The 13,168-nt window shown below is 38.4% G+C and overlaps 1 protein-coding gene across 3 annotated transcripts in view; it reads left to right on the forward strand.

Moving 5' to 3' along the window:
* The window catches only part of IFT74 (intraflagellar transport 74), a 70,764-nt gene that overhangs the window by 54,812 nt on the left and 2,784 nt on the right, over positions 1–13,168 (forward strand). For 2 of the 3 annotated variants that reach the window (XM_050943114.1, XM_050943113.1), the window contains exons 15-19: positions 18–115; positions 2,471–2,597; positions 6,366–6,529; positions 7,593–7,718; positions 11,662–11,722. In XM_050943114.1, coding sequence (XP_050799071.1) covers positions 18–115; positions 2,471–2,597; positions 6,366–6,529; positions 7,593–7,718; positions 11,662–11,722 — 576 coding nt within the window. The other variant, XM_050943115.1, reaches the window with a different exon arrangement.

The following is a 13,168-nucleotide window of genomic DNA, read 5'->3' on the forward strand; positions in this document are numbered from 1 at the left end:
TGTTTTTTGTTCCGTAGACTTTCTTGAGACTTTTGAAGAGATGAAGACCCAGGAACTGGAGCGGAAGGCACAGATAGAGGCCACCGTTGTTGCACTGTTAGAGCACTCAAGTAGGGTAAGTGCCTTTCTCTGTCTCTGATAAATTAGGCAGTCATAGCCTCATGAAAGACATTGAGGAGATTAAATAGAACAGCGCTGATTAAATACTATTCAGCCCAATTATTGGTGTAATTATCATCCAAACAATAAACTGATGCCATGTGTTATTGTAACAAAGTAAAATGTATTTAATTACTGTTGTATTCTCTGTCACTATTTTGAGGGAAATTTTACAGTTAATAAAATCAGATATTTGTGACCAGAACAAAAGAAAGTCTTTAGCATTGCTATAATCCATCACTATGAAACATGGGAGAATATGAGAACTAAGAAATTTCATTGTTTGCTAGTTTATCTAGACCAGAGGTGGGCAAACTTTTTGGCCCGAGGTCCACATCTGGGTATGGAAATTGTATGGCGGGCCATGAATGCTCATGAAATTGGTGGTTGGGGTGCAGGAGGTGGGGTTGAGGGCTCTGATTGGGGGTCCGGGCTCTGGGTGGAGCCAGAAATGAGGAGTTCAGGATGTGGGAGGGGGATCCAGACTGGGGCAGGGGGGGAGGAAGTGGGAGGGGTGAGAGCCTACCTGGGGGTGCGGGCTCTGGGTGGGGCTGAAGGATGGGGGTACACTGGGCTGAGTGTACACTGGGCTGAGACTGAGGGGTTTGGAGGGCGGGAGGTGGATAAGGGCTGGGGCAGGGGGCTGGGGCGCGGGAGGGGGTCAGGGTGCAGGCGCCGGGTGGCAGTTACTTCAAGCAGCTCCCAGAAGCAGTGGCATGTCCCCCCTTCAACCCCTATACAGAGGTGTGGCCAGAAGGCTCTGCACACTGCCCTGTCCACAGTCACCGCCCCCACAGCTCCCATTGGCCGCAGTTCCTGGCCAAAGGGAGCTGCAGGGGCAGCGTGCAGAGCCCCCTGGCTGCCCCTACATGTAGGAACTGGAGAGGGGACATGCCGCTACTTTCAGGAGCCGTGCAGAGCAGGGCAAGCCCCTGACCCTGCTCACTGGCTGCGGCGTTGTAGCAGGGCAATCCCCGGACCCCACTCCCCAGCGGGAGCTTGGGGGCCGGATTAAAACATCTAGAGGGCCAGATGCAGCTCCCAGGCCGTAGTTTGCCCACCCCTGATCCAGACCAAGTCTGAGCATCATAAATGAAGGGGAGGATTCAGTCACCTCCTTTAGATTATTTTCCATATTCTAATTTATGTTATTTTTAGGAAATTTCGTCTACCTAACCTATTAAAAGTATTTCTGGAGTTCCCTTCTGTATATTTCTAAATTATATATGCTTCTGGTGTCCAGCTAGAATTTTCCCATTATCAATATTGTACTATTTTTTTTTCCAATTCTCCCCAAAATAACTCTTCCATTTCTTTGATTTTGATTCCTTTGGACTATTTGTAGAGGATTGTCATAGGCATCTTTTAGCCAAGTATTATTTTGAATAAATAGTGATTTACCAGCTCCTTGATACTGTGCTTCAGCATGATGCCCCATAACTTCAAATTATTTTACTAGGAAGGTTGCTTAAGTGTTGATGTGCTGCAAGTCCCATGACACAGGGGAATGAAATTTTCCTTGTAGTTAAGACCCTACTTGAATCACAGGATGATCTTCAAATAATTGTGACTGGAAAATAGCAGAAAAGTAATAATTGACCTTTATTAATAGCCATAATTTGGAAAAGCAGAGTAAAGCTATTTGTTTAAGAAAAATTTGCTGGAACAATATTATGTTATGCCTGCTAATTTTTTTTGATAGCCAGACATTTTGCTGCAGCTGTATTACATTCCCTTAAAAAAAAGTGACTGGTACAATATAAAATTCAGAAGACTAAAAGTCCTAACACAACTGCTGTAGAAATCGAGTCAAGTTATTTTAGCCTTTTACATTTTACAGGCATTGAATGTTAGTGTGGTACTAATTGCATACTCAGAATGTACATAAAACTGTGGACTGCACAAAGTAATCTAATTAAAATCAAAATTGTAGGAGAAGCCTAGTACTGCATGATCCACAATTTCTGCAATATCACAAATGAAGTAGGGCTTTACATTATAGTACAATGACTCTACCACAGGTGAAGTATCTAAAGCAATGTCATTTAAACATCCCTATTTCATCCTCAATGGTATGTCAATACATCAGTTATAAAAGGAACACAGTTCAGGCTGGCAGACCTGAAATAGAAAATTATTATATTTAAATGGTCTCAAACTATTTAAAAATATTTTGTCCAAGGGTGTTGTAAAAGAGTTAAGTCATAAGTGATGTACTAGCAGAGCTTTTTTCTTGCTTTCCGGTGAACACTCATAGCTGCAAAGATATCAAATGTTCTAAGTTACTGTTCTTATTTCTGTAAATGAACAGAATGTCAATCGTATGAAACAAATCTCCTCTGTTACCAATCAAGAGCTGAAGATCATGCAGGAGGACCTCACTTTCAAATCAAATGAAATGCAAAAATCACAGAGCACCGCTAAAAATTTGAGTACAGGTGAGGCATATAATGTATGAATTTGCAAATTCCTTCCTTTTTAAAAATAAAATAACATGAGAGTCATAGAATACAAAGTTGGTGATGTTGCATACCATGTATGCTAAAACACTGTAGCTAGGGCAAGTGTGAGCTTTGGATCTGGCCCGTGGGATTGTCACCCCTGTGACGCCACGGGCCCCACGCCACTGCTGGAAGTGGCCAGTGCCATGTCCCTGCAGCCCCTGGGGGAGGAGGGACAGAGAGCTCCATGCACTGCCCTTGCCTGCTGATACCTCCCCCCGCAGCTCCCATTGGTCGGGAGCAGGGAACCACAGCCAATGGAAACTTCGGAGGAGGTACCCGCAGAGGAGGGCAGTGCGTGGAGCCCTCTGCCTCTCATCCCCCAGGGGCAGCAGGGATGTGGTGCCAGACCAGCGGGGGGCTAGGGCAGGCAGGGAGCCTGCCCTGGCCCTGGTGCACGCCACTGCCACCCTGGAGCTGCTCCAGGTAAGTGGCACCGGGCCAGAGCCCACACCCTGAACCCCTCATGGCTCTCAGGCCAAAAAGTTTGCCCACCCCTGAGCTAGGGTGAGAGGCAATGCAAACCCTGAGGGATGTATCTTCTTTTGGTGCCTTTATATAATACCTATTAGTGCTAACACAAATGATTTATAATTCATCATTAGAAGACTATTTCTCTGACTATTAGCAATAACTGATTTTCTTGTTTACTTGATTTAGGACATATTAAGAGTGCATTTTAATACTGTGTATAGCACTTCCCATTGCATTAGTAGGACTTTGCTTTATTTATTTATTTTGATTTATTAGCAACTGACTCAAACTCTAGGCTCTTCATACATTTTAAAATAACATGTAATAGAAAGTAGTAGAGAGTCATGCAGTGAAATAACCATGAAAATGGACCCTATAATGTTGCTTATACTTACGTTTTGTTAGTGCTTTTCTAAAGGTATGTCTATGCAGCAAAGAAAAACCTGCAGCTGGCCTGTGCTAGCCGACTCGGGCTCATGGGGATGTTTCATTGCTGTGTAGACTTCATGCTTGGGTGGAACCTGAGCTCTGGGACCTTCATACCCTGCAAGGGTCCTAGAGCCAGGGCTGCAGCCCAAGCACAAAAGTCTACACAGCAATGAAGCAGCCCCATGGACTCGTGGCCTGGAGCAGCGAATCGGCTGAACCTGTAGATGCGGCAGGTAAACAAACCAGCCTGGCCCACCAGGGGGCTTACCCTGGTGGGCCGCGGGCCAAGGGTTGCCAATCCCTGCTCTAGCTGCTGCGTAGACATATCCCAAAGAGGATTCCTGGCAGCTATAATGTGGATGACCCAACCTTGCCTTGTAAATCATCAAAATCAAATTTTCAGGACTTGATTCCGCAAGCATGCACATTCGTAACTTAAAACACAAAAATATTCCTGTTGACGTCAGTGGGACTACTCATATGCATAAAGTTAAGACTGCACTAACATTAGATATGTGAGTAAAAGTTTGGGAATCAGGCCTATATTTTCTAAAAGCAGAGATTTTTTTTTTCTTGTGGTTTAGTGATAGTGATCTTTATTTAATTCTTTATTTCTGCTGGTTATAGTGTTGTTATTGTCATAATCTAAACCTTTGCCAGTATCATTACAGTTTGAGCAAGGTTTTCCTTGTTTGATTACTGAAAGGAAGCTGCAATAATCATAAATCATTTTGTTTGGTGACTACCACAGCTTGTACTAGCTACCAATTTTCAAAATAGGCATCTGTGTTGTGACTGCAAAATATGTATCTGCAAAGAAGTAATTGCTGTGCACTAAATATGATGTTAATTGCCTGTTTTCCATGTGCCTCTGGATATTTTATAACAAATTTATTTGCAAATTCATATTTTACAGTCACAACATAGATGTCTATTTTGAAAAATTAACCCTTGCACTATAGGGCAAGATATGAAATATATTTTTCTTATGAGCATTTTAACTAAGCATATTTATTATTTTTATTTTACATTACGGTAACACCCCAATGGTGCTAGATGTTGTAGGGACATTGTATGAAAACAAAGTTTCTTTCTTGAAAAAGTTTAGAGTCTACAATTTAATCAAATAATTTAAACTATTTATAAAGAAAATTCCTGGAACTGGGAACCACAATAAAGGTTCCCTAATAAACATAATAGGGACTCTTTTAAAGTATAATGATTGTACAATTCCCCCCCCCAGTTGGAGTACCTCCCAAACCTTGAAATATAGTACAGTAATCTGCAAAATTCTCCTATTGGTATTAAAATGTGGATTTCCAGATTTTCTTGCCACCTCAAAGATATAAAAGGCCATCAGCAGAGTCCTTTTTTTAAAAAAACAAAAAAGGAAACTACAGAGAGTAAACAAATGTGCTGATGGCATCGTTTCCCAGAAACATTTTCCTGGGTCAAAGCAGTTTGGTCTCAGACTTTGCTACTGTGTACACACTGTCTGCTAAACTCTGCAACTTAATGGCATATCAGAAGGAACTGGGCTGCATCCTCTTCCTGTCTTTTCCCCTAGAGAAGTTTTTAGTTTTTATTTATTTATTTACTTATTTATTTATATAAAAATAATGAGCATAAATTTTACCTTCTCCAAACAGCTTCTTCCTTTTTCTCTAGAAAGTGTGCTTGGATAGGAATATTCCTTAGCTGTCTACTCCAGCATTATCAGTGTACTGATATTGCATTACAGGAATCCTTTTCCTAACATTTTTAGGATTTTTTGATTACTTTTATCCACCAAAAATGAATTTTAGTTGGCCCTATATGTTTTGTTTTTAATTAAAGCAAAAATCTTACCTATGCATTTCAATTTTGAGAAAATGCAAAACTACGTCTACAGATATTTTCATCTAATTATTGTAAGCAGTTCACATTTTAAAGGTTTTTTTATCATCATTTATAGCATTTAGTGCTAAGTATGTGATTAAGCAAGTTCCCCATCTACCTTCTCTACACTATTCATTATTTTGCATACCATTGTCATGTCCTCTCTTATTCATCTAATCTGTAAAGTAAACAGTCTCTTACATCTCTCTTCATTTAAGACTTTATCCATGGCTTTGATTCTTCTGATTAACCATATTTGAATCCCCTCTAATTCTGTTTTATCCTTTTGGAGGTGTGGTGATCAGAACTGAACACAGTGTTCCAGTGCATTATGACCTGTTCAGTTGTGACATATACCAATTCTTATTATTCTAAGCTTTGGAATGGTTCCTCACGTATAAAGCCAATGTCCAGGGCAAATTTGATCCTAAATTTAGTAGTATAAAAACAAGACTCTTTCAAAAATGAAAACAGAAATATTTATATAATTAAAAAATTGAATGGAAACAGTTTAAAAATAAACAGATAGGCACTTGTATGGTTTGCAACCAACATTTTGTACTAATGTGCTGGTACAGTAAAACCTGAAATTGACAAGGAAGTAAATATTAACAAAAGCAGAATGGAATTACCACCCTGTAGTATCTCAGAATACCATTGCGTTTCCTTAGACTTAAACTCATTAGTCTTCAGTATCTGTAATAATTGTATAATATCTTTTGACAAATGGCACTGTACGTTGGGCCAAATCCTGCTTACTTTATTTTCATGAATAGTCCCGTTGGAGTCAATGTGACTAAGGCAAGCAGGATTTGGCTGGTGCACTGTGTAGTGGAAAATTGGGAGTTAAATCTTTGTGCATTGGCTAATACTATCATGAAGAAAAGTTACTGTTGCTTATAACATTTGTTCCCTGTGTTCCAGATAGTCAAAGACTGCGAATGGACCTGCAGAAAATGGAATTGTTGGAGGGTAAGATGGTCGATGAACAGGCTTCTCTCAAAGAAAAAATTGAACAGATGACAAAGGACTTGGAGATGTACAATAATTTGCCAGCTCTGAAAGCATCAGGAGAAGAGAGGAAAAAGGTAATAACAGCAGTATCTGGTAGCACTACCTAGACAGGGACAGTACTTGGTCCTGCTATGAAGGCAGGGGACTGGACTTGATGACCATTCAAGGTCCCTTCCAGTTCTATGAGATAGGTATATCTCCATATAATACTTAGATTGTATGTTCTTTGGGCAGAGACCACCTTTCTGTTCCGTGTTTGTAGAGCACCTAGCACAATGGAACCCTAGGTCATGCCTGAGGCTCAATACAATTCAAATAACAACAACATTGCCTGTGTTCGGAGCTCAGCCATTAATATTCTGAGACTGATATTTGTCATGCTATGTTCAGACAGAGTCTGGTTTATATCTTTGTTTTCAATACAATCTTGGGAAGTAATTTGTTTGAAGGCTTGAAGCAAATTGCACCAAATTCATCTCCATTATATTTGACAGAGTAATAACAATAATAACATCTAGCTCTTATGTAGCTCTTTTCATCAATACATCTCAAATTGCTTTACCAAGGAGGTTAGTGTCATTATCCCCAATTTACAGATGGGGAAACTGTGGCACAGGGAGTTGAAGTGACTAGTCCAAACTCACTTAACAGGCCATTGGCAGAATCAAGAATAGAGCCCAGGTCTCCTGAACCTCAGTGCTTTGTCCAGTATAATTGCATGCTGTCATGACCTCGTTTCTAGAAAAAATATGAAAGAGACTGTGGACATCTGTGCCTCATTTCACATCATCAAGTATGCATTTTATCGGCTACATCTTGTTCACAAGTATTAAATGCAACTTCTCATGCTAAGTATTGGTGTAGTTTTTGTGATATTTGTAGAACAAGTTCTGAATTCTTTCTGTATACCTTCTTGTTTAGGGGGTGAAAAAAGAAAGTAGCTCCTGGAAAGTTAAATGAAAATAATCGAACAGTTGGGACCACCAGTCCATAGTAAATTTGAATGAATTCCTATGGGAGAGTAAAAAATCACTGTGGTGATGAGTATATTAGAAATTCTTAGATTCAAAGGAATTGGCAGATTTAACTGGCAGTACCTTAAGGCCAGTTTGATCCATTTTGCATTTCTTCCTCTAGAAACTCCATGAGGAGAAAGAAAGGTTGATAAAACGTAGAGATGCCTTCAAGAAAATAATGGCACAACTGAACGCAGAGTATGAAACACTAAAGACGCAACTTGAGGAAAATGAGACGCATTCCCAGGTATAGTTCAAAATAGGTGTCTCTTCGGTTGTTTCATTTCAGGTCTTGTGTTTCTCAAATGCATGGAACTATATTTGAATGAATCAGTTAGGCTTTTTTAGAGGAATGCATAGACTCTGGAGTAAGTTTTCAGCGCTGTGTATTGGAATTCCATGCCTTGTTTGTTCAGAATGTTAACAAACCCCCCTTCCCCAATCAATGTATTGAAAGCCAACAATTTCAAGCTTGTTGAGACCAGTCTTATGTCAAAAATGTGCAAGTCCGTTGTTAAATACTCATTTTAGTTTTGTTCAAAGTCCTCATTTTTCTTCTCCAGCCTTGCTGGTGCTGCTGCAGGAGCTCAGGATTAGGCTTGGCTTTTCTCAGGGCTGACTGGCAGGTGCAAAGAGGCCATGGCAATAGGTTTTCTCCAGCCTATAAAATACTGAGCAATTTGGAGAGGAGAGATAAAAGGTCTTATAAGGGATATCGTCCCCTATTTAACTTATAGAAAATACCAACCTTTTGGAACAGTTTATTGCACTCCAAAGGCAAAAACACTAAATCACACTTAGAAAATGTTTTTAGGATCCTAGGATAAACATTATAATGGTTTAGCAGTACCAAGGATGAACCCCATCAGACATCATGGGACACGCTGTTTCTGAGACCAAGTGTCCTAGGAGCATTCAAGCCTAGAGAGAAGGCAAAGGCTCAGTTTTATGTAGTATCTTTTAGCTAATAAAAATAGACTCCCGGAAGGATGAATTTTGATTTTGTAATGAGTATGTAGCTTGTGTTTGGACCTGAATTGAAACTCCACCAGTTTATGCCTTTCTTTAGTAAAATCCCTCTGATGACCAACTACTCCTATGTTTAAAAAAAAAAAAAAAAAAAAAGCACCTTTTTACTCAACAGATGTTCTCCTCACCTGTAGTCAGACTCACAATTTGTTATTACTTTTTTCTTCTGTTAGCATTGTAGAGCACAGATACGGCAGAATGATCTAGATTCCTCTCCACCTGCATTCCAAAGAGAATTTTTTATTTGGCACAAATATTGGGTCAAATCCTATGATTCTTACTCAGATTATAGTCTTGCCCGAGTAAAGACTTTGAGATTAAAAATATTGTAATTAAAACCAAATTTGAACCCAGGATTATAAACACAAAAGGCTGGTGCATTAAAATAGTTTGCATTTCTTAAATTTTCCCATCTTTTTCTTTTTGGAAAAAGCAACAAAGAGTCCTGTGGCACCTTATAGACTAACAGACATAGTGGAGCATAAGCTTTCGTGGGTGAATACCCACTTCATCAGACATTGCTTTTTATAGATCCAGACTAACATGGCTACCCCTCTGATACCTTCTTTTTGGAGTGTGTTCTTGTATAATTTGGCTTGACCTGCCTTTTTAGAGGAATCTGAAGAATAGAGACATACAATGTTAGTTTACTTAAAGTCCTGTGATTCTTCTATTTCATGCAATATTGTATCTGTAGCTATCTAGTAGAGATTTGTCTTCTGACTTAAAGCCTAATGAACACAGGCATAACATTATCACTTGAGGGTCGTTCCCATTTAATATCTGTATCCTAGACTGAATGAGCTCAAATGTTGAGGAGAATGGAATAAGATTATTACTATGTTCAGAAGAACCTTTTAAACAATCATCAGCATAACCATTCAGAATATTTTATGAAACATTGTTTTTTAAATGAAAATGGAGAAACTACAGAAACCAAACTGGCAAAAGGTAATATTTTGCTTTTAAATGCAGTTTATAAGCCCTTCCTTCCCCTCCTCCCCTAACACTTTTCTTTCTCTTTTTGCTTTTTGTTCCCCTTCCTACAGACCAGCAAGGCTTCTTTCCCCCACAATAACTTTCATATACATTTTTATTTACACTGTGTTTCAAAAGTGAATCAGGAGGGAAGAGGCTTTTAAACTCTCCACCAACTTGGGAGTCTTCCAATATCCATACTACATACAAATAGATTACTATCATTTTCGCAGCAAGAGCTTTACTGACTGTAGAGATGGGAGGAAGGAGGAAAACAGATTGGCTTTAAGAGAGAAAGAGAGAGGATGGGAACTAATTTCTCTTCCAGCCACAGTCTTATTGTGTTTTGGGGTTGTTTGTTTTGTTTTTATTTTTTCACTTTCATGTAAATTTTGGATATTTTTCTACTTCAGCTTTAGGGAGTAAGAAGCTGAAGTATCATCTTTATTGCTGGGAAACAATTTAAATTCTGAATACATGAACTAATCAGAATAGAGATGGTTGAATATATAAAGTAGAAATAACCATTCAGTGATTATGCAAATCTACAAACTCTGTCTAGCATCTGCCAACTAGTCAGAGCACTGGGCAGTATTCAAACTGAGCCACTTTAATAGGACTACTCCTGGGAGCTGTTGAGTAAGATCTTGTCCATATTGATTATGTAATTTGCCCACTGACAGCCAGTCAGGGTTCAGACAGCTGTTTAACTGGGATAAAAATGTGCAGCCATCAGTAACTGTACAGCATCCCTTCACTTTGATTAGCTGCAACTCTTCTGTTTCAGCATTATAGTTAAGAATGCTTATGTTCTCTTCCATAAATAAGAATTTCTCCTTCAGCGTAATTACCATATTCTAAAAAAAACTTTAGCTTGAAGGAAAGTAAAATCCCAAGACAACTGATTAACCATTTTGCCAGTCTGCATAGCTATTGATGTACAGCGTACATCTTTTTTATATATATCAATCATGCAGAAATGTAGACAGGCTTTATATGACTTGAGAGCTTACCCTTGATAAGATTGAAAATAGTGGCCTTAAAAGTATTTTACTATGTAGAGTGCATTATACAAGAAGCTGTATAAAAAAGTGCTGATCATTTTCTTCAGTCTATATTATATTATATACAATATTTCAAATTCAGTTGTCCTTACTAGGTATATTGCATTTAGCAACACCCATAGTGGATGTAGTATGTAATTGATCACAAATATCTTGTTTTATAACTTACACAAACAGCAGAATTCATGTTTGCTTTGAACTAGGGATAAAAAGGATGTAGTATATGGATAGATTTTTCATTATAAAGATCATTTTGGTACTAGGTAGGGAAAGCTGTAACACAGCATCTATTCTCAATCATTCAGCTTAAGAACTGCTTTTCATCCTCTAACATATTGGTAGCTTTCCTTTAAAATTTGGTTTTAGAATGATAATTTTCAACTTCTGTTTTTAAAAAATACCTTTAAAAGGGTTTACATACCTTGAAATAAAAAAGCTTGAATAGTAGCATCAGAAAAACAATTGAATATTATAACATTGTATTGTGAGGAATATAATATAATATCCACATTAGCTTCCTGTTGATGCTGAAAGAATTGAAGAAGTGCCAACATATAACCTGCATTCTTACAATCTTTTCACTACAGCTCTGCTCTTATCACAGCTTCTGGCATCAGACAGGAAATTCAGCTATGGAAATAAGGAAGTTTTTTCTGTACTGCTGTTGGGTCCAAGACAGTGTCAGGATATATTGTATCAGTGGTGATTTTGCAAACAGATCATCTTTCAGTGATATGAAAAGATAAGAATTCATATCTTCCTCCAGTGTTCATCTTCTCTGTGATGCTGTTATGATTGTTCAGAGATGACAGAAGTCTCAAATAATCATCTAGTTTTTCATGTTCCATACCAGTTATAGTCAGTATTTTCATTTTTGTGCAAACAGCAGAGCAGTAGCTATGTGAGGGCTACATTTACATACATATATATTATGGGATATTTAAAAAATCCTTCCCAATTGTTTATCTTCTCGTTTTCTTGTGTTGTAACCACGGTCTTACCAGTTTTGATAGAATGTGAGGTATCCATAAGACAAATTGAGAGGCTTTTTTCGTATAAATGGATGTGCGTCTGTTTTCAGTTGTGGCTGTTCTTAACAGTTTCTTTTTGTGTTTTCAGCTTACAAATTTGGAAAGGAAGTGGCAGCACCATGAGCAAAATAACTTTGTGATGAAAGAATGTATCCTTCTTTTAAAAAATGCTGACAATTAATACGTTATAGTAATTGACTGAGAAAGCCTTTTCCTCCCAAAAGCAAAGTCAATCAGGACAGTTTTACAGCAGGGTGAAGAAGGGGGATAATGGGTCTTGCAAATGTTTGTTTGGGTAGACTTTTATATGCAATGAAACCTGAAACTCATTAGGCAACCTCCAGCATTAAATGACTCCTCATAGTATTCCAAGCTTCCAGTATTTTTATTTGAGCACTAAAAGACCAGCTGTACATGGCATATTCTTTCTGCTGTGCTCTTGGGTTTATCACCCATTGGTTTTCTTCAGTGATTATTCTTATGCCAGCCGATTCTTATACTTATCTTTCCAGCAAAGGCAATGATTTTTTTTAAATGTACATAGCTCCATAACTGTGTGTGACATTTTACAGTATGTAAAATACAGCAAACAAAACCCATAAAGGGTCAAATACTGCTTTCAGGTGTTTTTTCTCATTAAATGCAATGAGAGTTGCTTATGTGACAGCAGAATTAGACCCACACATACTGAGATAAAACTTTGCAAAAGCTAGTGGTAATGATACTTTCAAAGAACATTCATTGCAAAGGACTGCCATAAAATAGTTGAAAATGGGTTTTTAAACTAACAAAAGCATAGCCATTCTAAATGAGAGCTGACATTTTGTCCTTAACTTGCACTACTGTCCCTAGTTATTACAGAGATGTGAATAGTGCATAATCGTATATTAATTTTATTATCCAGGGACTAAAAAGTTACTAAAGTAAACTCCCTTCTTACCAAATGACTTAGAAACGGTACCATTGAAGAATTAGAGATACAGTGAGATCACTGTTATACCATTACAGCTCAAAATATTGTAGGTACCTAGAAACTTCAATACCCGATCATACCAGTGGTCTAGTCCATTGTCCTGTCTCAGATGGTGGATAATACTATATGTTTCAGAAGAAAGTACAAGAAAACCTGTAATGGACAGTTATGTAATAACCTGCCCACAGGAGAAATTCCTCCCTAACCCATGTCAGTTAGGACATATCTACACTAGAAATGCGACAGCTGAGGCTGTACTGCACTAGCACTGTACTGTAGACACTTAATACTACAGCGATGGAAGGGAGCTTTCCATTGTTGTAGTAAATTCACCTCTCTGAGATGTGGTAGATAGCTCCACAAAGAATTCTTCTGTCGACCTAGTAGTGTCTACACTTAGGCTGGCTTAATTACATTGCACAAGGCATGACATTTTTCACAGTCCTGAACAACATAGTTAATTTAAGTCAACTTAACTTTGTAGAGTAGACCAGTCCTTTGTAGTTGTCTTATGCCCCATTGCATGAAAGTATCAGAGGGGTAGCCATGTTAGACTGGATCTGTAAAAGCAGCAAAGAATCCTGTGGCACCTTATAGACTAACAGATGTTTTGGAGCATGAG

This window comes from Gopherus flavomarginatus, chromosome 3 (genome assembly GCF_025201925.1).
Source record: "Gopherus flavomarginatus isolate rGopFla2 chromosome 3, rGopFla2.mat.asm, whole genome shotgun sequence".
NCBI lineage: Eukaryota > Metazoa > Chordata > Testudines > Testudinidae > Gopherus > Gopherus flavomarginatus.